This window comes from Neofelis nebulosa, chromosome 10, assembly GCF_028018385.1.
Source record: "Neofelis nebulosa isolate mNeoNeb1 chromosome 10, mNeoNeb1.pri, whole genome shotgun sequence".
NCBI classification, from domain to species: domain Eukaryota; kingdom Metazoa; phylum Chordata; class Mammalia; order Carnivora; family Felidae; genus Neofelis; species Neofelis nebulosa.
In genome coordinates this window covers 22,345,702-22,369,633 of record NC_080791.1, presented here as the reverse complement: position 1 = coordinate 22,369,633, position 23,932 = coordinate 22,345,702, and the positions used below count along the sequence as shown (strand labels likewise).

Sequence of the window (23,932 nt, the reverse complement as noted above, 5' to 3'; positions counted from 1 at the left end):
CAGGACTGGAAAATCATCTACAAATGTTAAGATATATCCAAATAAGAAAGCATACAAATTGAACTGACAGCCCAGGGGATTACCTTGGGCCAAAATAAAGGTGATAATTAGGTGACATGGCTTTTGAGTATACAGATTCCCTGTGTCACTTACTAGTCCCCTTTTAGGGTCTTAACAGTAGTCAAGAAAAGGGATTTGAGAAAACTGCTGTTTGAGGAGGGACTAGAAAAAGAAGAGGATAATTTGTAACATAAATTAAAGAAGGGTGTTTTGGGCACTTAGTAAAAATAGGCCTGAATTCCCTGTAGAGATAAAATATGCATCAATTGTTCTTTCTTTTTTAAAAAGGTGAGTTGGTTTTTGTTTTTTGTTTTTTTAATTAAAGCACAGGGACAGGACCCGTGGGCAGGAAGAGCTGCCCCTTGTGTTTGCATTTTATTTTATTTTATTTTAAACATTTATTTATTATTAAGAGACAGAGAGAGAAAGAGAATGAACATGGGAGGGGCAGAGAGAGGGGGAGACACAGTATCTGAAGCAGGCTTCAGGTTCTGAGCTGGCAGCACAGAGCCCGACGCGTCGCGGGGCTCGAACTCACAAGCAGTGAGATCATGACCTGAGCCGAAGTTGGATGCTTAACCGACTGAGCCACCCAGGCGCCCCTATTGTTCTTTATTTTTAAAGTTTATTGATTTATTTTGAGAGATTGAGAGTGAGAGAGCGAGAGAGTGAGAGAGAGAATCCCAAGCAGGCTTTGCCCAGTGAGGACGTGGGCTTGAACTCAAGAGCCAAGAGCTGGACCCTTAACCAACTGAGCCACCCAGGCACCCCAAGCATCAATTGTTCTTATGGAATCACACAACAAATGTCAAGTGGTTGTAATGGGACTTGGGAGCAACTGGGCTTTTGGTTTCTCTTTTTATGAACTTGAGTGGCAAGAGTTGCCCATAAATAAGTGGGGTGAAAGGTGTGTCCCAGACAACTAAACCTGACCTGTTTGGGATATAGTTGCTCGCTTGATGACTCTGTGAGTATACAGGGACTCTGTGTCTGTCTTACTATTATATCCCCATGTCTAATACAGGGCTTGGTGTGTCATAAGTATTCAAATAATAGTTTTTGAATGGAATACTGAATGTCGAATGAATTGGGTGAACAATAATAGCTAGTTTTGTAGGCACAGGTAACGGATTTCCAGGTCCACACCATTTCCTTCTTTTCTTTTTAATTAATGTTAGCCTGAAGTCATGATCACAGAGAACATTTTACCCTGGTGACCAGTACTGTAACTGTGGGCTATGTGTTTTAATTCAATTTTAAGTTTCAAACTGATTTTTCTTAAATTCTGAGCCCGTTATTAATTTGTTCACCTCCTGTAAGTCTAAAAAGAATGGCTCTGGGGCTTTATTATACAGCGTATTTTTTCACTATAGTTCATTGCACCAGGCAATGAACTAGAAATACAAAAGACTATGAATTATAATTTTCATACTCTCGCTAACTCACTGTGTGACCTTGGGCTAGTCACTTAACTTTAGTTGACTGCGTGGGTCCTCATCTTTGAAACCTCCAGAGCTCAATCTTGATGAAGCGGGGCTAAGGACTTGGAAAGAACCTAATTTCTTACCTCACCCAGGCTGTGCTCTGAAAATGACATTTTAAGATGCGTCCCATTCCTTTTGCTTCCAACAAATCATTCCTCCCCTATCTAAGCCCCCCTCTGCCTCATTAAGGATGAAGGCCCGGTGAGCAAGTTCTTACTCTCTTCTAGCACATTAGCAGAGGCCACTCAATGTTAATTACCATCACATGGGATTACTGGTCTCCTCACCCTGATTTTTCTGAGTTGCCTGCCTCATTGACTGCCTCAGCTAAAAGACCAAAGGTTGAATAGTTCCTTAGAGATAAAATACAATTTGGGGCTAGTGTAGAGGGAGGAATCTGGGAAGAGAAAAATTAACACTCTGTTTTCAAGGTGGTCAATGTATTTAAACCTTTCCAACTTAAAAATCAGAGTTAAATTATACACGTTGTTTATAGATACCTATCCATATACTTCAACTGTAAAATTATGATGAAGTAAGGGAAAAGATAATTTAATATCTAATCTGGTTGTGATTCTCCTGAGCATAGCTTGTAATAAACTTCCTTATGTTTGCTAATTGGATGGATATTTCCTCCACAAATGAATTGAAAGTGTGTTGGGTGGGTTAGCAGGACATAATAAAAACATAAAACAAAAGCAGTGAACTTCTCGGTCAAACTAACCTCCTTCAAGAGAGCACAAATCATAAAGCAAATGTAGTCATTCCTTTTAGAGTTTGGATTTCTCTAGTCCTCCTTTGGAACTATTTTGCTAATAGGGAATTGGCTGAGACGTCAACTTCTCTCTGATTTATCAGGGCATGGAAGTATTAGGCATTACAAGAGAGTCAAATTTGAATAGATTTTTCCTGGTTTTAAATTTGGATACTCTTCCAGAATCTGCTCTTCGCATATGTGTGATCATCCTTTCCTGTCTCATAAGAGATTGAACTTGGAGGCCAGAGCCTTTCTAGGGGACGGTTACAGAAGGGGAATGGACAATCCTCACCCTACCACCTGCCTCACTGGGATTACAATCCGCCCTCTTACAGGCACCTGTAAGATAAAGAGGGGCCAAACTTGTGAGAACAATCACCATTTCCTGTTCTGCAGATAGAATTATTGGGTGAAAGGTGCTAAAAGTAAGTCTACACAATAAATACATGGTGCATAGTCAGCCATACTTGAAGGTGAAGTCAAGTAAATGCCACACAACCAGGATATGGTAAGTGGATGGATAGCCGTGATTTGAGGAAAGTTAATTATCCTCTCAGAGGCTCAGTTTCCCCCTATAGAAGGCAGAGGTAGTATTGATTCTATTTCAGTGCTTGAAAGAATCTAAAAAGTTGTTCAAAGTCATTATGTGCTAATAATAATTCCTAAGTCTTAGCAGCGAAAGTGTACTCACGTGAACACACATGGAAATGTGGTTGTTGGCTTGATTGGACACGAGACACTGGATAAGGGCAGTAGCCAACCTGGAGGGGATTAAGGGAAATGTTATCAAATTGGAATTCTAATAAACCCTTTAGGCTAGCTGCCTACCATGTTGTCAAGAACAGAGGGGTGTGGAGGGGGGCAGGATTCATGTAGCCTTGATGGCTACATGATTGCCAGTAGACCCAGATCTTTGTGTATGTGCGTCTTGTCACAACCCATTCTGTTGGGTGTGTTCATCCGGTGCCAGCTTCCCTTTACAAATCCCCAGCCCTGTGTGGTGAAAGATAGCTTAGTCAGTTCCATAGCCACCTGAGCCCAGGCTATAAAACAGCCATAGGAAAAGCCTTTTCTGTCACTATAGGGGCTGAGAGAGCAAATTGAATCGCGGGTGCCATGGCAGCAAAAGCCAGGAATTGAGGCGACCTGTTTAATCTTGGCTCTTTGATAACAGATATAGGAGATAACATTCAGAGTCTCCTTCCCCCAAGATAAGAGCGAGTGGCAGGACACTTCTCGGGGAAAGTAGGATTTCACAGTCCACCTCAGGGTGACTATAAAAGGGAATATGTTCATGCCCAAGGCCCCTGCTCAGGATAGAATAGATAGCCTCTCTGCGGGGGGTGGGGGTGGCGTCGAGGAAGAAAAGCCCTTCCCATTCTCTTCCTCACAGAAAGCTTTGTGTTTTTCCCTCCCACCACCCGGTCTGCTCTGGCTGCCAGCCTGCCGCCAGTGTTCTGCCTTCGCCTTCCATTTAACCTTCACTGGGGCTGGAGAGATAGACAGGAAGCAGTCATGCACCCCGCTGCCCCTGCCATTCCTCCTTTTGTAGCCTGATGAAAGCGCTATGTCCAAGAATAATGTAGTTAGAGGTCTTTCACGCAGAGCTGGTTTCTGAATTGCTGTTCTAGCTTGTGATTGGGAACTTGGTATATTACTCTGATGCCTGTGCCCGAGCCAGTCACAAAATGATAAAGACTTGGGATAGTTTTGTAGTTAGGAATATAGGGCTCTGTAGCCGTATGGCCTGGTTACAAATCCCACCTCTGTCATTATTGGCTGTGTGACCTTAGACAAGTTAACTGACTTGTCTGTTTTAGTTTTTTTTTTTTTTTTTTTTTTTTTTTCCCGCCTTAGGATCTGCCTTACAGAGTTGTGAGGATTGAATGAATTAATTCACACAAAGGTTTAGAAGAGAGTACCTGACTTATAGTAAGTGGCCATTAAGTAGTGACTGCTAGGGTTAGTTTGGATAAAGAGTACTTCAGAAAAGAAGAAAATCTGGACAAAACAGGAAAGAATGAGGACGGCTCGAAATCCGGAGGAGAAAATGGTGTAGGGAATTGTCATAAAAATCTAGAGTTAGAAGGTGAAATCCAGAGTATGTCAGTCAAGGCCCACATGAGAAAAACCGCCACTCCCTAAATAATTTGAGAGAGCCCCCCAGTTGTCATTTGAAGGACAGAAACAGTTTCAAGGTCATTGGAAAGCGTGCAGTTCATTAAAAGTCCCAGCTTCCAGCCAGCCTAGGAGAGACACAAAAGGCTCCTGCCTATTTTGGGCTTTGCTGAATTTTATTTTTCCAGGCACTTGCTGCAGGGACAAATCCGAAGGTCAGTGCTTGCATGCTTGTTGTTGATTCTTGCGGCAGAGAATGTAATGCAAGGAGGAGTCTGGCCTTCCCCCACTGGGTGTGGTGCTTGGAGTTTTGTCTTGGACGTAGCAAATCATCTTTGCCTCTTGGCTGTACGGTGCTACCGAGACTTGCATTTAGCATTAGGCTGGATTAATGAAGCTCTAATAGTGCCTGATGGAGATTGGATTATCACCCATGTTTAAGAAGCAGACTAAAATCCTGCTGAATGGATGTCTAATGAACACTTGATGAGTCCTCTCAAAGTGCTTGCTTGTAATTGCGGGAAAATAATGAGTCAGCGGATAACCCAAGCACTGCTATTAAATTGTGCTTTCTTGAGCTCCTTTAATGTGTTGCATCGCCGACTGTATGCTTTGTGCACTGGGAAAGTCTCCTTGCTCTATGCCCATGCATCCTATATTATTCCCGATTTGACATATGCTAAGAGAACTCGCCTCTCCTAATGTCAGCTGTCTGTGTTCTTGTCCCCCTTGCACTTACCTTTTCAGCGTCTCACACCGTATTCTGTCATGTTTTGAATTTGATCCACATATATACATATTTGCTTACTTTTAAATGGCTGCTTCTTCATGTGAGTCTGTCTAAATACAATTTACCTTCTTATACCTTGTTTGACATGCATAGGCACCTGAAGGATATTGCATAGAGCCCTCATTTATCCTTAGCTAATATTAACTCAAGTGCCACTGGCTTCCATGGATGACATTATTTTAGGAGCTTGGTTTACTGATTTACATTAATCTCTGGATGTTGACTCCTTTGTTTATTTTCCTGTGTGTGAGAGTTTGTGACTTTACGATTTTCCCCCAACCCCTCCTTTTCTCCCCCCCCAAAGAAATATTGCTGAAATAAGAGAATTAAATGACACAAATTATAGAAAAGTTTTTCTTATAATGTACATATCAGAACTTTTTAAAGCGATGTAATAAAGGGACCCCCCATCTTCCCTCACTACAACCCAATTGTTAGAGGTGTATTGATCGGTTCCTTTCATACATTTGCCTTGCAGTGTCCATGATGGAGACAGGGAACACTTACACTCTACTTTGCTGGAGCTGGGGGAGTATGCCACCACGGGCTCGCTAGAACATTTTGGGTAATTAGTAAGCGTTAACAGCATTGGCATTATCCCTTTAGTTACATTAGATGTCAGGGAGTTAATTCTTGACCATTTAGATTGCAGGCCTCTGAAATTAAAATGCATCTAAACTCTATGGTGGCCCTGATCTCAAAGAGATTCAGCCAGAAAATCTGCCCAGATATCCATCTGTCGATTACCTACCTACCAACTTACATCACTATCTTCCTCTTTCTCCCTCTTTCTCTCTCACTCTTCTTTGCCCACAGAAAAGGAAAGGAAACATGGGCATTTCTTAGGTTCATGAGTCATGAACCATTTGGTTGAGGGGCAGATTTATTTTCAGGGGCAATCTATTTATTGCCTGAGGTGGTTTGATTGTAGACTCTAGCATTTGTGTCTCAATGGTGAGAAATTCCTCTTCTCTTAAGCAAACACCTTTTAAGCTGCAGTCCCTGACCAGGGCCCATTCTCTTGGCTCTTTCTCTCCTGGTAGTGCCTCTAATTCAGTTTTTAAGCTGCTTTGCTCTTGCATGCTGGAAGGCAGATGATCTCAGCCTGGCACACACAGAAGCCTCTCTCCTCCCCTGGCCCAGCTCTTCCTTCCTCCAGGCGGGGCCAGGCCACAGATGTGTGCTAATGAGAGCTTCTCTTTGTTTACAGGGTTTGGGATGCTCTGACAGACAATTACATCCCTTCACTCTCAGAAGACTGGAGGGACCCAAACGTGGAGGCTCTGAATGGCAACAGCTCTGACACCGAGGTACCTCTCTGGGGCCCCTTACTTGATAAGGCTTGAGAAGATGTGGATTCCAGTTAGAAAAACATTCATTAATTCAACAGTCTTACCCATTAGGTAATGAAGCTCACCCATAGCTCCAAAACATTGCTGGTAAGACAGGAGTTACGGAGGAGGTGAAGAATTAGATGAGGGGACATCCAGTGTCTGTGAGGTGATTCGAATGGCCGTCTGTAAAAAGTATAAATGCAAATTACTCTGTTGTTGATCTGTGTACTGCAACATGCAAAACAAGGTGGTCTGAAGAGGAGGAGAGTGACTATCACAGGCTTCTCATGTTCAAATAATAATGGTTTAAAAAGAATCAGGTTTTCCTATCCAAAAGGAAGAGTTCAGCCTCACCAAACACAAGATGGCAGGTGCTGATAGATTTGTGGCAAACTCAAAGCCTGGCTAATGGCCAGAGTTGGGGCCTAGACATTAGTGAGGTGGCCACTCAGTGGGGAGTGGCCAATGAGACGTTTATAGACTTGACCGAGAAGCCGTTCTTGTGGCTGAACCAGAGTCATATTCTGTGCTTACTGATGCCAAAGAAGAAGGTGGCCTAAGGGCTTCTGAATGAAGAGAATACTTATTTTTCTGTTGATCTGCATAGGCTATGGGGAGTGACCTTTCAGAAGATCCAAATGGCCCCTTCTAGCTGAATCTACATATAGGAAGGTAAAATTATTTAATGGCTTTGTCCACACTAAAAGCCAATTTCTGCCTTGCTTGGTTTTCTAGTTTCAGCTATAAGGAAATTTGACGATTTCTTATCACGAAGGGCTGTCACAGCCCTGTGGGCTCAGCAAATGAGGGAAAGGAAGGTGGATCTAATCTTCATAGGTGCTCCAGAATTGAGTCCAAGTGAAAAAGCAAGAGAGAAATTTCTGCAGATCATTGCCCAAAATAGTACAGCAAAAAGATCAGCAGTTGCCTGATTGGTTGAAAAAGTGGCTGTATATCCTTCTTAACTCTTCTAATAATTAGCAATCCCGAAATCTCAAAACTTCAAGGTTTCATTGAGTGGGACAGGTAAAATGGTGACTTCAAGACTCGGAGATTTGATGCAAGCCTACTCATCGTGGCTATAGGAGGCTGTGTCTCAGTTCCTGTTTTGATTCCTGACTGCTCATTTTCTCTTGCAATGCTTATATGTATCCTTATCCCAAATGCAAAGGACAAGGAGGCAACCATGGACTAAATCTAGTTACTGAAATGAAATCAGGCCCATCACGGTGCAAAAGGCAGATTTTGCTTTATCTCTTTGGCTCCCTTTCCAACTAATTTTGTGGATTAAGCCAAAGGATGTATAAGACCGCCTGCCCTTCAGAAGGACTCTAATTTATCCTCATTTGCAGATTTCCCTCAAGAGGGTTAATATTTCAGGGCAAATTGAATGGCCCCGAGAAGGATGATCTTGAGTTCCACTCCTTGTAGAATTTCTTCCATCTAACCCATGGGAAAATGACAGGGTAGCAGAAGTGGATGGATTAAGGCTGTTTTATTTCATCTCCTTTATTATCTGGATTCATTACAGTAGAAGCTCTTTTAACTGACCTCAGTTTAAATGATTTGCTAGATTAACCAGTGCTCTGTACTTTTATAAAAGAGCGACTGACCCAATGCCCTTGGCTTGCCGAATGCACACAGCTGGTAGGCTTCTTCTAGCAAGCCCTCGTAGCTCCTCTTCTACTTAAGTGGTTCATTGCCAAGAATCAGGCGTGTTTGTTCTTGAACGTCTTTATCCTTGTCCTTCTGACTATAAGTGATATAATCAGAATTATGGAAACTGTTGGATTGTGACAGCAAAGAGAATCACATTTTGCATTTGGAAGATCAAGTAACACATGTACATGGCTTTAAGAGTCAGATAATACTTTAGAAATATTATAAGACCTTAAAAACCACCCCAGCAGCTCCTGCCTTATCTTTTCCCTATTCCATAGAGCCAACCACTTTTTTTTTTCACATTTATTTACTTATTTTGAGAGGGAGAGTGGGGGAAGGGCAGAAAGAGAGGAAGAGGGAGAATCCCAAGCAGGCCATGTGCTGTTGGCATGGGGCCCAACAAAGGGCTAAAACCCACAAAGAGTGAGCTTATGACCTGAGCCGAAACCAAGAGTCCGTCAGCCAACTGACTGAGCCACCCAGGCGCCCCGAGGCAACCACTTTGATTTCTTTTGGCATATATCTCAAATTTCCTAAGTAATACATTTATATTGCTGTTTGATGATTAAAATAAACAGTTTTTGGCTGTTATCTATTAACTTTGCATGATGGAAGATAAGTTTAATTCTTATACACCACTTCAAATACTCACACTTAGTTTTCTCATAGGATTGTCACCAATTTATATAGTGAAATCAATACGCAAAATATATACCGTTGTAACTATGTAAATACTATTTCTTACTGAATCATGTAGTGTTGTATAAAAATATTTCCTTTCTTGTACCACTTTTTGTTTAACCCGGAGTAAAGACTTGACTTTGTTTTTTGTTTTGCTTAGTTTTCTGTATATCTATTTATCAATAGTTCAATCCCAAATGGAGTGAAATTTAAATCTCACAATATGGTTAAATAAATCAGATATTCTATCAATTCAGAATTTTTTTTTTTGTTTGTTTGGTCTTGAAGCATCCAAATTAGTACTGTCATCTTTCTGCTATGAACTAGTCTGGTTGTATTCTAGATCTGATGCCCAGCTGTTGTCCCTGGGACTTGCCTTCACCTTCATCCTGGGGATCCTTCCTGACTCTCTCCCTGCTTCTGACTGCCATAGTTTTTTATCTTTCTGGGTTTATTTCCTTGTTTTGTGGGGAAAAAAATCGGTATATTCTGAGAAAGGGTACAGAAGAATATCTTTTTTAGAATATACACGAATGTCTTTATTCTCCTGTCATGTACTTGGTTGAGAGTTTGACTTGATAGTTAATTTAGGTTGCAAAAAGTTTTTTTACTCAGAATTCTGAAGGCATTGTTCTCTTATCTTCCAGCTTTCACTTGCTGTTGAGAAGCCCTCAAATTCATTCTGATTCTCCTTCTTTTATATGTGACTAGCTTTCAGGATGTTCTTTTTTCTTTCTCATTTGAAATTTTCCAGTGATGTGCCTTGTAGTGTGTGCCCCCCCTCCCATTCATTCTACATTATACTTAGTGGGCCCTTTCAACCTGGACTAAATTGTGGCATGTTTTCTTGTGTTATTTCTCTGAAGATTTATTATTTCTGTTTTCTGCCTCTATTGAGATGATTACATGTGTAGTTTTATCCTTTATTATGTTAATATGATAAATTACATTAATTGATTCTCAAATATTAAGTCAACTTTGCGTTTTTGAGATAAATCCAACTTGGTCATGGTGTATTATTCTTTTATTTCATTTCATTTTATGGTTTTCTTTTTTTCTCATAGCTTTACTGAAGGATGATTGGCATATGATAAATGGCACATATTAAAGTGTTCAATTTGATAAGTTTTGACATATGTATACATCTGTGAAACCATCATCACAATCAAGATACTGAACATTTCCGTTACTACTCTCTTTCACCCTCCAATCTCCAGGCAACCCATTTCTGTCACTATAGATTAATTTGCATTTTCTAGAATTTCCTATAAATGGAGTCATGCAGCATGCACTCTTTTTGGGGGGGGGCAGGTCTGGCTTTTTTTTTAATGTTTATTTTTGAGAGAGAGACAGAGCACGAACGGGGGAGGGGCAGAGAGAGGGAGAGGGAGACACAGTATCTGAAACAGGCTCCAGGCTCCGAGCTGTCAGCACAGAGCCTGACGTGGGGCTCAAACTCAGGAACGGCGAGATCATGACCTAGGCCGAAGTCGGACACCCAACCGACTGAGCCACCCGGATGCCCCCTGGTTTGGCTTTTTAAGACTCAGTATAATTGTTTGGATAGTCATCCATTTTGTTGTTTGTATCAATGGTTCATTCTTTTTTATTGCAGAGGGGATTCCATTATATAGATATACCATAATTTGCTTATTCATTCACCTGTTGATGGACATTTGGGTTGTTTCCAGTTTTTGAATATTGCAAATAAAGCTGTTATGAACATTCTTGCCTAAGTCTTTTTGTGGACATATGTCTCTGTTTCTCTTGGGTAAAATAACCTATGAGTGGAACGTCGGGGTCATATGGTAAGTGTATGTTTTGCTTTTTAAGAAACTGTCAAACTGTTTTCCAGTTTGAGAGCTCCAGTTATTCAACATCCTCACCAACACTTGTTATAGATGGCCTTTTATTTTGTTGTTTATTTTTATAATATTTATTTATTTATTATTATTTTTTAAATATTTATTTATTTTTGAGAGAAAGAGCTACAGAGTGTTGAGCACGTTTGCGAGTAGGGGAGGGTCAGAAAGAGACGGAGACTTTTACATTTTAGACATTTGAGTAGGTATATGGAGTGTCTTATTTGGTTAAATTTGAATTCCCTTAGTAACATATGATATGGAGCATCTTTTCATGAACTTATTTACCATCTGTGTATCTTCTTCAGTGAAGAGCGCATTTAAATCTTTTGCCCACTTTCTTAATGTGGTGTTTGTATTCTCTTTAAATAGTTATTATTCTTTTTTTAAAAATTTAAATTTAAATTTAAAATTTTTAAATGTTTTTATTTATTTTTGAGAGAGGGAGACAGAGCGTGACTGGGGGGAGGAGCAGAGAGAGAGGGAGACACAGAATCCGAAATAGGCTCCAGGCTCTGAGCTGTCAGCACAGAGCCTGACGCGGGGCTTGAACTCACGAACCGCGAGATCATGACCTGAGCTGAAGTCAGACACTTACCGACTGAGCTACCCAGGCGCCCCTAAATTGTTATTATTCTGTACATTAAAAGATAAAATGAGGCATACTAAATTTTTAAGAGTTTACTTGAGTAAGAATCAAATAGGACAGTGCCAAAGCTAAAGTGGTTAGGAGTGTTCCACCAACAGGAGCTACAGGAAAGACTTTTATATAGAAAAGGTAGAAGCAAAGAAGAAAAATTGATTAACTATAGCTTAAGTGGTTGTATTATTTGGGAAAGGCCAGTTGGCTGTTTGTGATTGGTTGTTCTTTGGTTTGAATTCTTAACCTTGAGGCATTAGAGACTTAGATTTTGGTTTGCTTAGTAGGCTTCTAAGTCATTGAAACCACATCACTCTAATGGCCTCCTTGTTTAATTAATTTAACACATATATTCTAGACATAAGTCTTAAGTCCTATGTTTTGCAAATATCTTCTTTTTGTCTATGCTTTTTAACTTTCTTAACCTTATCTTTTGAAGGTCAAATGTTTTTTAAATGTGATCAATCCCAATTTATTGATTTTTTTCTTTTATAGTTTGTGCTCTTTGTGTAGTATTTATTTATTTATTTATAATTTTTTTTTCAACGTTTTTTATTTATTTTTGGGACAGAGAGAGACAGAGCATGAACGGGGGAGGGGCAGAGAGAGAGGGAGACACAGAATCGGAAACAGGCTCCAGGCTCCGAGCCATCAGCCCAGAGCCTGACGTGGGGCTCGAACTCACGGACCGCGAGATCGTGACCTGGCTGAAGTCGGACGCTCAACCGACTGCGCCACCCAGGCGCCCCTATTTATAATTTTTTTAAATCTTTACTTATTATTTTGAGAGAGAGAGACAGAGCACAAGTGGGGGAGGGGCAGAGAGAGAGCAAGACCCAGAATCCAAAGCAGGCTCCAGGCTGTCAGCTGAGCTGTCAGCACAGAGCCTAATGTGGGGCTCAAACTCATGGACTGTGAGGTCATGACCTGAGCTGAAGTTGGATGCTTAACTGACTGAGCCACCCAGGCACCCCCTCTTGCGTAGTATTTAAGAAATCACTGAGATTTGTTCTTAAGTCTTCTGGAAGTCTTATAGTTTTAGCTCTTCTGTGGTTTATGATTCATTTCAAGTTAGCTTCTATATATGGTGTGAGGTAAGGGTCAAAGTTGGTGTGTGTGTGTGTGTGTGTGTGTGCGTGTGTGTGTGTACGTGTATGGCTATCGAATTGTTCTGATACTACTTATTGGAAATATTGTTCTTTCCCTATTAAATTGTCTTGGCACCTATGTTGAAAATCAATTGACCATATATGTGTGGATCTATTTCTGAATTCTTTATTCTGTTTCATTGCTGTGTGTCTATGCCAATACCATGCTGTATTCATTACTGTAGCTTTGTAATAAGTCTTGATATAAAGTAGGACAGCTGACCCTTGAACAACATGGGTTTGACCTGCGTGGGACCACTTACATATGGAGTTTTTTTTGTAAATACATTATAGTACTGTAAATGTGTTTTCTCTTCCTTATGATTTTCAATAACATTTTCTTCTCTCAAGCTTACTTTATTATAAAAATACAGTGTATAATACATATAACATACCAAATATATGTTAATCAACTGTCTATATTATCAGTAAGGCTTCCGTCAACAGTAGGCTACTTTTAGTTAAGTTTGGGGGAGTAAAAAGTTACATGTAGATTATCACTGTGCAGGACATTGGTACCCATAACCCCTGCATTGTTCAAGGGTCAACTGTATAAGTCTTTCAACTTTGTTCTTTTTTTCCAAAGTTGTTTTGGGTATTTTATTTTATTTTATTTACTTTTTGTTTTTATATTTTGTAAAGTTTATTTATTTATTTTGAAGGAGGGAGGGCAGAGAGAGAGGGAGAGATAGGATCCCAAGCAGGCTTTGTGCTGTCGGTGAGGAACTTGATGCAGGGCTCGAACCCACAAACTGTGAGGTCATGACCCGAGCTGAAATCAAGAGTCAGATTCTTCACCAACTGAGCCACCCAAGAGCCACTCTTTTGGCTATTTTAGGTCTTTTGCATTTCCATATAAATTGTGGAATCAGCTAATCAATTTCTATAACTTGCTGAAAATTCAACTGTGATTGTGTGTTAAATCCATAGATCCATTTATGTAGGTAGATCAATTTATTATGTTAATGTGATGTATTACATTAATTGATTTTCAAATATTAAAGCAACCTTTCATTCTTAAGATAAACTCCACTTAGTCATGATATAGTATCGATTTTACATAATGTGGGATTTGATTTGCTAATATTTTATTAAAGATTTTTGCATCTATGTTCACAAGGAATCTTTTTCTGTAATTTTCTTTTCTTGTAATGTCATAACATGAATTGGGAATGTTTCTACTTTCCGAGTTTGTCTTAGACTGGTATTATCTCTTCCTTACATATTTGATAGACTACACCAGTGAAACCGTCTGAACCAGGTGTTTTCTCTGTGGAAGATTTTTGGTTACACATTCAATTTCTTTAATAAATGTAGAGGGGACAGGGCGCCTGGGTGGCTCAGTCGGTTGAGTGATCAACTTCGGCTCAGGTCAGGATCTTGCAGTTTGTGAGTTCGAGCCCCGCATCAGGCTCTGTGCTGACAGCTCAGAGCCTGGAGCCTGTTTCAGATTCTGTGTCTCCCTCTCTCTTCCCCTTCCCCACTCATGCTCTGTCTCTCTCTGTCTCTCAAAAATGAATAAACGTTAAAAAAAATTAATTAAAAATAAATAAATCAATAAATGTAGAGATGTTCAGATTTTCCTTTCTTCCCAAGCTGATTTTGGTAAATAGTGTTTTTCAAGGAATTTGTTCATTTAATCTAAATAATTGAATGTATTGACCACAAAGTTGTTGATGATATGTTCTTATTATTTAATGTCAGTAAGATCTATAGTGATGGTCCTCTTTTTATTTCTGATCTGCTAATTTGTGTTTTCTTTCTCCTTCTCTCCCTCTCCCTCCCATCCTCTCTCTTAAGTCTAATGATGGGTTTGTCACTTTTACTCATCTTTCCAGAACAGCACTTTTAGTTTTCTTTTCCTCTGTTGTTTGTTCATTTTCTCATTTGTTGATTTCTTTCCTTAACTTTATTATTTCCTTCCTTACACTGACTAGGGTTTTACTAAGCCCTGTAAGGTAGGAGCTTAGATCAGATTTTAAACTTTAAAAATAATTGTCTTAGTCCACTCGGGCTGCTATGATACAATACCACACACAGGATGGCTTATAAACAACAGAGATTTATTTTTCACAGTTAAGAAGGCTGGACATCCAGGGTGCCAGCATGATTAGGTTCTGGTAAAGGCCCTCTTCTGGCTTACAGACTGTCAATTTCTGGCTGTGTCCTTATTGGTACAAGGGATCTCAGGAGCTCTGTGGAGCCTCTTTTCTAGGGTACCAATCCCAGTCATGACGGCTCCACCCTCATGACCCAAGCAAATCCCTGAGTGCCCACCTTTAATACCATCACATTGAGCATTAAGATTTCAACATGTGAATTTGGGGAGGACACAAGCATTCAGATCAGCATGCCGTGAGCATCTTAAAGTAATAAAATTTCCTTTCAGCATTGCTTTAGCTGAATCCCATAGTTTTGATATGGCATGTTTCGTTAACCTTCAGCTTGAAATATTTTCTAATTGCTCTTGTGATTTCTTCTTTGACCTATGGGTAATTTAGATGTACGTTGCTGAATTTCAAAATGTTTGGGGATTTTATAGTTATCATTTTGTCATTGATTTCTAATTTAGTTTTGGCAAGAACACAGTCTGTACAAATTCAGTCTTTTAAAATATATTGGGATCGATATATGGCTCAGCATATGTTGTATCTTAGGAATGTACTATGTGCCATTGAAAAGAATGTATATTCTGTAATTGTTGGTTGCAATGTTCTATAAAGATGAACTAGATTAAGTTGGTTTAAGTGTTGTTGAATTCTTCTATATCTTAACTGATTATTTTGCCTGTTTATCCACTACAATTTGGTTTTTGGTTTTAATTTTTATTATTGAAGTAAAATTGACATATAACATTATATTAGTTCTTTTTTCAGGTACACAACATAGTGAGTTGACAATTTTGTACATTATGCAATGCTCACCATGATAAGTGTGGTTATCATCTGTCACTATATAGTGTTATTACAATATTATGGACTATATTCCTTTCCTGTGCTTTTCATCTCCATGATTGATTGATCGATTGATTCATTTATTGTAAGCTCTATGCCCAACGTGGGGCTTGAACTCATGACCCCAAGATCAGAAGTCATATGCTCTACCAACTGAGCCAGCCAGGTGGCCCCCCCCCCCGATTTGTCTGCTTTATAACCAGAAGTTTGTACCTCTTTAGCTATTTGCCCATTACCCCCCACCACTCTTCCCTCTGGCAACTATCAGTTTGTTCTCTGTATTTATGAGTGTTTCTATTTTTGGTTGTTTTGTCTTTCAGATTCCACATATAAGTGAAATCATGGTATTTGACTATCTCTGACTTATTTCACTTAGCATAATACCTTCTAGCTCCATCCATATTGTCACAAATGGCAAGACCTCATTCTTTTTCTTTAATTTTTTTTTTTTTTTTTTGAGATAGAGAGACAGGGAGAGTGAGTGTGTGTGCACGTGTGCGAGTGCACAAGTAGGGGAGGGGCAGAGAGAGAGGGAGACAGAAGATCTGAAGCAGGCTCTTCTGCACTGATAGAACAGAGCCCGATTCGAGGCTTGAGCTCATGAACCACAAGATCGTGATCTGAGCTGAAGTCGGATGCTTAACTGACTGAGCCACCCAGGTGCCCCAAATTCTCATTCTTTTGTATGGCTAAGTAATATTCCAGTGTATATATATATACCAGATCTTCTTTATTCATTCATCTATTGATGGACACAGGTTGCTTCCATATCTTGGCTATTGTAAATAATGCTACAATAAACATAGGGGTGCATATGTCTATTTGAATTAGTGTTTTCATTTTCTTTGGGTAAATACCTGCCAGTGTAATTACTGGATTGTACAGTGTTTCTATCAGTCCTTTTACTTTTCACCTGTTCCTGTCTTTATGTTTAAAGAGTGTCTTTTATAGATTGCATATAGTTGAGTTTTTTTTTTATTATTATTCTTATTTTTGAGAGAGAAAGAGAGACAGCCGGGGAGGGGCGGGGAGCGGGGACTCTTCCACGCCATCAGCGTAGAGCCGAGCCTGCAGCTCCATCCCACGAACCATGAGATCATGACCTGAGCTGAAATCAAGAGCCAGTTACTTAATTGACTGAGCCATTCCGGCACCCTCATCTTTTATATTTAGTCTGAAAATGATGACGTGTGCTTTTTCGTTCATTGGGTTTAATTCATTTGCATAGTGTTTAGTCCATTAACACTTAAAGTAACTTGAATGGTTTGTGTTTAAATGTATGATCTTGCATTTCTATTTGTCCTCTCTGGGTTTTTGTTGTTGTTGTTATTCCTCTGTTCCATCTTCCCTGCCTTCTTTTGGGTTAATCAAATTTGTTTGGTATTCCATTTTATTTCTTCCATTAGATTTTAGCTATACCTCTTGGTGTGTGTGTTTCTGGTTTGTTTCTGTTTTTGTTTTTTACTGACTTCTTTAACGATTATACTCTGCATTATTAAGTTATCATAGTGCATTTAGTATTAATATTATGCTACTTCACATAAAATGTAAAACACTTTCTGCAGTATCAGTATATTCCTGTTATCCTCTGTGCTATTGTTGTCATATATTTTATTGCAATCCATATTATGTACCCCGCAACACAAAGTTTTTATGTTTTGCTTTAGACAGTTAGTTGTCTTTTAAAGAAATTAGGAGAAGGAAAAAAGCATAAATTTTTAATATTTACCATTTTTGGTATTATTTATTCCTTCCCGTGGGTCTGATTTTTAATCATTTCCTTCTAGGCCAAAAAACTTTCTATAGGATTTCTTGTAGTGTTAGTTCACAGGTGGCAGATTCTCAGCTTTCATTTATTTCATGATTTCCCTTCTTTCAATGGTCACAGCCTTTCACTGTCTATGCCCAGTGCCTCAAAACAATTGGCTCATAGATTGTTTCCAGATTTGTAGTTGTATGTGGCTGAAGCGGTAAGTCCAATACTAGCTACTCTTTTGTGGCTGAGAGAGACCATCTCTTGTGTTTTTGTGTTTTGGAATTTGTTTTATTCAAGTGTTGGGCTTAAAATGATCTTCTGCTTTTTCTACCCTCCCATTTTCTATCCACTTATTTTGCTTTACTCTCTCGGTGATTTTCTCAACCTTATCTTCAATTCTTCTTTTGAAAATACAGATTTTGCTACTAAAATTTTAGTGCCTAAGAGCTCTTTCTTATTGTTTTTTTTTCCTTTAATTAATTCTACTAAAAAGACCATGTTTCAAGGAAGCAGTGTTTTCTTGATGTCTTTCTGAGGGCAGTAATGATAGGAAGGAGTTTCTTCTGCCCTCTGTATTGCTTTTGATTTGCTTTTCCTATGTATTTGTTTCAGTCCCTGTCTTTCATGTTGGGGATTGTCTGCAAATGTTTGACAGTCCTTGGGCATAATTTCATATTTAAAAGTGAAGCTAGACTCATTGAGCTCTTCCTTTGGGGCAGGTCTTATCTCCTGCTGCCCCCACTGTAGTGATCAGTAAGGACCTGGTCATTTTTTTTGGAGGCCCCAAATATTGACATGTATCTATAGGTCTTTTTTCTTGGGCAGTGTAATAGAAATGTGCTGGTTAGTGACTTGAGTCATGTTTTGCTTGAGGAGGATAAGCCTGACTGCCAGTGTCCTTAGAGCCTAATAAGGGCAGGAGGGTCTTGGTGAGTATGTAGACTTTCACTTAATCCCTCTGTTTGGGGCAAGATCCCTCACCCCTGCTTTCAGGTGGCCACGGGTATCTTGAGTCCAGGGCCTCCTAGTTCAACCTTTCCAGAGTAAAATCTCCACTTCTTTTAATGGTGAGAGGGCGGTAGTTGCCCTTCTACGTGGGAAGGGAGAAGAGACCCGGGGTCTTGCTGCTCCTATGAAGAATCCTAGCAGATCCTTCTTTTTGCAGCCCCACCTCCCAGTACCACCTGAAGTCTCCAATTATGAGTCTTTCAGCATCTTTGGGGTAAAAGCACTTACTTTGGGAAGACTCCTCCTACAGAGCTTACTCCTGTAGCCTGCTAGCTCAGCATCTGCTTTCTAGCATCTCCTTTGCTGTTGTCTTTACTCTGGTTTGTTTTGTTCCTGTGGGATATCCTCTTTTGGTCCTTTAGCTCTCGCTGTAGTCAGATTTCAGGAGGAAGAGGAGATAATGGAGTGTGTGTGCTATCTCCTGTCTTCCTCCTGCTATGAAAACACAGAAATGGGAAATCATTTAAATCATCTTAAAAAATTGTGTTCTGATGTGGATGATAGGAGAAAGACAATATGGAACCTCTACTCAGAGGCCCATCATGAAGAAAAAGGCCTTGGCCTTACATTAGGAGCTTGGGGGGAAAATACGTGTACACTTACATTTTTAGGTCAAAATACTATGCTCGAGTTCTGTAGTATTATTATTATTTAAAGTTCTCCACGTTTATTGGGTTTTTCAGTTAATCAATACTTTGTCCCTGATTGATGTACAAGACAGTCTCTTTTGTCCCTGTAACTTGAATTAATAGCACATGGCAGTTGTCTTGGATAAGAGGAACGAACATCCAGGACCGGGTGTTCCACTCTTCTGTTTTCCAGGTGACTAAACAGCTAAGTTGTATGTGGACAGGGACCAACTATAGGAGGCAATAGTGTTGCCATTCCTGTCTCTTTCATGTGTTCATTAATTCGTTCAAGAAGCGTCTGTTGTCTACATGCTGTTTGCTGGGCTCTGGTGCATCTCACTGTGGGGATTCAGAGGCATTGACTTAACCCCACACAGATGTTTCCTGGTTGTTCACAAGCATACAGGGGATGTAGTTGTCTTTTCCCTGGGCTGGGTGCATGCCATTGATTTTTTTTTTTTTTTTTAACTTTTGACCGAAGGTGAAAATGTACCTTCATTCTCTTACTTTTGGTCAAGAAGGCAACCACCTGTGTGAAACAATTGTGATAAGGGGAGGGAATAGAATCATCTGGTTAATAGTCATTATTGAACACAAGGACCCTGTAATTTCAGTCCTCACTCAGACTTCTGTGCAGCAAGACTTGGCAGTCTTATAGGCTCCAGGGAAGGTTCTCCACATTTAGTGTCAAGTTTGAAGCTACCACGTTACAGCCTTGGGGGCACACCCTTGACCCAAAACAGGAGGAAGAAATGGCTTGTCGAGTAGTATGGCCAGATCTTTTCTGGATCTCGGTCTTTTTTTCTCAGTTCTGGAAAGAAGTCACTTGGAAGAATGATTTTTCTTGAAACAGTCATAGTTCACTTCTACAGTATGGACACAATGTGAGTTTTAGTCTACAAGCTAATTCAGCCTTAAATGACCTAGCCTGCAGGTTGTTTTTGGCTTTAGTCTTCCCAATGCCACACAAGATACTAAACAAACTCCCTGTAGCAATTTCTAGGTCTCTCATATATGAGAATAAGAGTGTATACATACTCTTCCACGTACATAAGTGTGTGTGTGTGTGTGTGTGTGTGTGTGTAAATCATATAATCCTATCCATATGTACTAGTGTTACCATTTTTCAAATTTTTTTCTTTTTTTTCCCTATTTGTTCCCACCCAGTTTTCCACTCTCTGCCTGAGATATTGTCCTGGTAAAGAAGGGAAGTAGGGAGTCTATAAAAGGCATTCATAAGGAAAGAAGGCTTGTTGAGAAGGGACACAAACTGTAGGCGGAACAGAGTCTGCTAGGACGGGGAGAAAATGTGGGAAGAGCCCTAGAGAGGGTAAGGAAGGAAGAGAGAATGAGAACCAAAAGCTAGAGAGGGAGGAGAAAAGGCCAGGGATGGGGTGGATGTGTGAAATCAGAGGCAGGGGGGATAATCCACACATGAGAGGGGAGGGAAGGAGCCAGGACTTTAAGTACTTTGTGTTTATTTCTTCTTTTATTTTACTTTTTAGCATCAGGCTTCTGAGATCTGAGAAAACGTGGGGTAGGGATGGCTCACACAATACTAGGAACTCAGGGTGACTTATCATTCATTATAATTGATTTTCAGGTCTCTTTTTACCCAAGCCTGACAAATCAGACCCGCAGGCTTTGTGCCAGAGGGAGAGGCGAGAAAGCTCCAAGAGGCATCCATGCCACTGCTCGGGTTCACTAACATTTAAACAGCAAGAAGAGTCTGTCCCTAGAAGCTCCCTCCCTGCTTTCAGCCAGGAGCTCAGAGGGAAGACCTTGGGAAAGCAGGCAGCGTAGCTCAATGATGCAATATTAGCAGTCAGTGAAAATTGGCCATATCTCAGAAGATATGTTTTTAGAGTAGGTTTAATGTCAAAGAAATTCTGGTTATATCTCACACTCGCCTATAGAAAATCATCCAAACAGAAAACAACAACCTCTGTTCCCCAGGGTGAGCCTAACTTCTAGCTTCTGGGCCTTTCTGGCCCTGAGAAGTTTTGCCACGAGTGTAGTTGTGAACAAAGCGGGGCTCCGGGAGCTTCGTTCTGCAGAGTGGGGAGTGCGGAAGCCAGGCGGCCACCACAGGTGGTAGGTAAACTTGGCAGAGAGAGCAGCATATGGGTTCGCCAACAGAAATAGATGTCACCATCTGGCGCACAAGCCCCTCAAATGATCCCATTACTTCCCGGTCCTACCCCTCATCCAGGTTGAGTGCAGACAGCATTTGAGATATATTTGATTAATTTTTTAATGACATAGTCCTAGTTTCACGCAAACGTGGACAGAAGATGATGTGTTTTGTTAGGGGCATCTGCCAAGGTGGAGCTCAAAGAAGAGGGGAGAAATTTCTGAGGATAGATGATCTCTGACATGATTGCTTGGGGTAGAACTGGGTGTTTTCTGTTGGAACAGAAGTGTAATCCCCAGGGAAGAGGCAGATAAGCATGCCAGCTATCAAAGAGCAAGTAAAAATTGATTCCAGGAAGAGAGGTGTCTCTGCAGGAAGATTTCCTGGAGGCTCTCCTTACCAGCCTTTATATGACTCTCAAATCTGACTTCTGGACACAGACAGCCTGTGGGGTGATTTAGTGGTTTATTTTGTGTAGGATTTGAACCTAAGTGCTGGACCGTGGCTGTTTGGGATATGGTCAGTAAAGCCAGATGTGCTGTGAATACCTTGTTGGATTTCAACATCTAGAATCACAATGGCTGTGAACTTTCAGAATCTTACTTGGCATTGTGGAATTTTGGAGAAACGACAAATGTTTCAATATTTTTGATGTTTAGTCTGTCCTGTGGTTCACGTGGTCAGGTGATACTGTGGCATGCCTCATGTAGATTCAACACCTCCTTCCGCAACTATGACACCAAGCCTAGAATTCCAATTCTAATTCCAATTCCAATTCCAATTCCAATTCCAATTCCAATTCCAGACAGCCTTTCATCAAGTTCTAAAAGCTTGACTGTTTGGATTGGAACAACCCACCCGTTAAAATGCCTAATTAAGTAAACTCTGGAAACAAAACCCCAGATTGAAACTCCTTGTATAAATAAGGGTGACTTTGCTGCAGGAATTGTCGACAGTGTCACTTGCCTTGGGAAGGTCCCTCGTTTACACAGGGACAACCTGTCTGTGGGTTAAAGAACAGTGCTCCTCCCTTTGAGTCAGACATCCCTCGTTGTCCTTTCCTGACTCAGGGATGCATGTTGTGCAGGAGGGCTGTGTTTGGAATTGGGTGAAACTCTGGGCACCTCTTCAGATTCCCCTCTTTATACAGTGGATGGCCGGCCGGAGGGGCCTCTCAGTCATGTTATCCATTCTAGACACCAGAGAGTAAAGAGATCCCTGGTTCTGCTGATGATCCATTAGAATTCCACCCCCTCCCCACCCCCCTTCAGATCCATGAGAAGGAAGAGGAAGAGTTCAACGAGAAGAGTGAACACGATTCTGGTATCAATGAGGAGCCTCTACTCACAGCAGATCAGGTACGAATATTTCTCTTGGTTCTCGGGACTTTTTGTTCTCTGGCTCAAGAAAAAGTTTAAGTACACATACTTGTCACATCTTTTTATTTTATTTTAATTTTTTTTAAAGTTTATTTATTTTTGAGAGAGAGAGAGTGAGCAGGGAGGGGTAGAGAGAGAGGAGAGAGAGAATCCCAAGCAGGCTTCATGCTGTTAGTACAGAGCCTGATGTGGGGCTTGAACTCACGAGCTGTGAGATCACCACCTGAGCTGAAACCAAGAGTTGGACGCTTAACCGACTGAGCCACCCAGGTGCCCCTTGTCACATCCATTTAAGGCAGAAGAAAGATATATGGTCTAGTGTGGCTGTGTTGATGACTCGGAGCATCTGTGATAAGGGATTTCATTTCTCTTTATGCCTTAGTTTACCCACCTGCGGTAAATAGGAACATAATTCCTGACCCTTGGGTTGGGCGGGGCTCATGTTTGATTACGTCCAGAGACAGGCCCAGTGTTGACTGGCTTCACTTCTTGCTAAGCCTCTGCATGCAATCCCATTAAGAGTCAAGACACTTAAATAAGGGTCCTAAATCCTTGTTCCTGCAAAGATAGAAGTGGCAGATGAGGCTTTTGTTTGATGGGTATTTTCTCATATTTCACAGAATACTCAAAATGTTGAGCCTTACAAAGGGACTCTTTTTTTTTTTTAATGTTTATTTACTTTGGAATGAGAGAGAGAGAGACAGAGTACAGAGGGGGAGGGCAGAGAGAGGGAGACACAGAATCTGAAGCAGGTTCTAGGCTCTGAGCTGCCAGCACAGAGCCCGACGTGGGGCTCAAACTCACAAACCATGAGATCATGACCTGAGCCGAAGTCAGATGCTTAACCGACTGAGCCACCCAGGCACCCCCCAAAAGGACTCTTAATATGCAGTTGAGTCTTTGTTTAAAAAAAAAATGTAGTGTTTGACATTTGATTGAATTAGTTATATTTTGGCTTTAGTCACTTATTACTTCAGGGGAATAATCTTGGGTCTTTGGATTCTTTTTTCAACTTTTTAGTCAACAAATATTTATGGGTGACTTTTTTGAGCAGGTGCCATACAAGTTTTTCACAAAGTAGTTCCACCAAAAAACTCCACCAGGAGCCTTTGGTGCCAGACAGTGCTTTTTGGTGAAAGGAACTCTGTGGTAAAAAGGTGGGATTATAAACAGATGAGGTCCGAAAGATTGAAGGGAGCCGGATAAAAAGAGAATAGGGGCCAACAGTTATTCTTGTGAATGGTAAGAGAAATACGATTCAGTGATCCAAAGTCAAGGACAAGTAGTCTGAGAGACGAGAAACTGAGCCATAAAATTTTAAAGGGGGTTTGTCATTTGCTTGCATTTTATAAGCGGCTCTCAGCAAAGACTAAGCATTCCCTAAATTGGCTGAGTGGAGTTGAGAAGTTGTGGGGATAAAATAGAAATTATTCTCAAGGAGGGCACCCTAAGTCCCCTTGTCCTTGGTCCAGCTGACATGAAGAAACCTGCTTCAGGGACCACAGTCCAGTAGCCTGGAGCCTCAATCCATCCCAG

General features: G+C 40.6%; 1 protein-coding gene, 1 long non-coding RNA gene and 1 other non-coding gene across 5 annotated transcripts in view; 2 read left to right on the top strand and 1 right to left on the bottom strand.

The window, feature by feature from the left end:
- FEZ1 (fasciculation and elongation protein zeta 1) overlaps positions 1-23,932 on the top strand; it is a 43,508-nt gene that overhangs the window by 5,995 nt on the left and 13,581 nt on the right. For all 3 annotated transcript variants that reach the window (XM_058687217.1, XM_058687218.1, XM_058687219.1), the window contains exons 3-4: positions 6,420-6,519; positions 22,289-22,375. In XM_058687217.1, the coding sequence (XP_058543200.1) occupies positions 6,420-6,519; positions 22,289-22,375 (187 nt within the window). The remainder of the gene's footprint in view (positions 1-6,419; positions 6,520-22,288; positions 22,376-23,932) is intronic.
- Positions 494-6,412, top strand: LOC131487011 (uncharacterized). Its single transcript, XR_009249567.1, has 3 exons — positions 494-4,233; positions 4,608-4,634; positions 5,688-6,412. It is a non-coding gene; the product is annotated as an uncharacterized LOC131487011 (long non-coding RNA).
- Positions 15,586-15,658, bottom strand: TRNAR-UCU (transfer RNA arginine (anticodon UCU)). The gene has a single exon. It is a non-coding gene; the product is annotated as a tRNA-Arg (tRNA).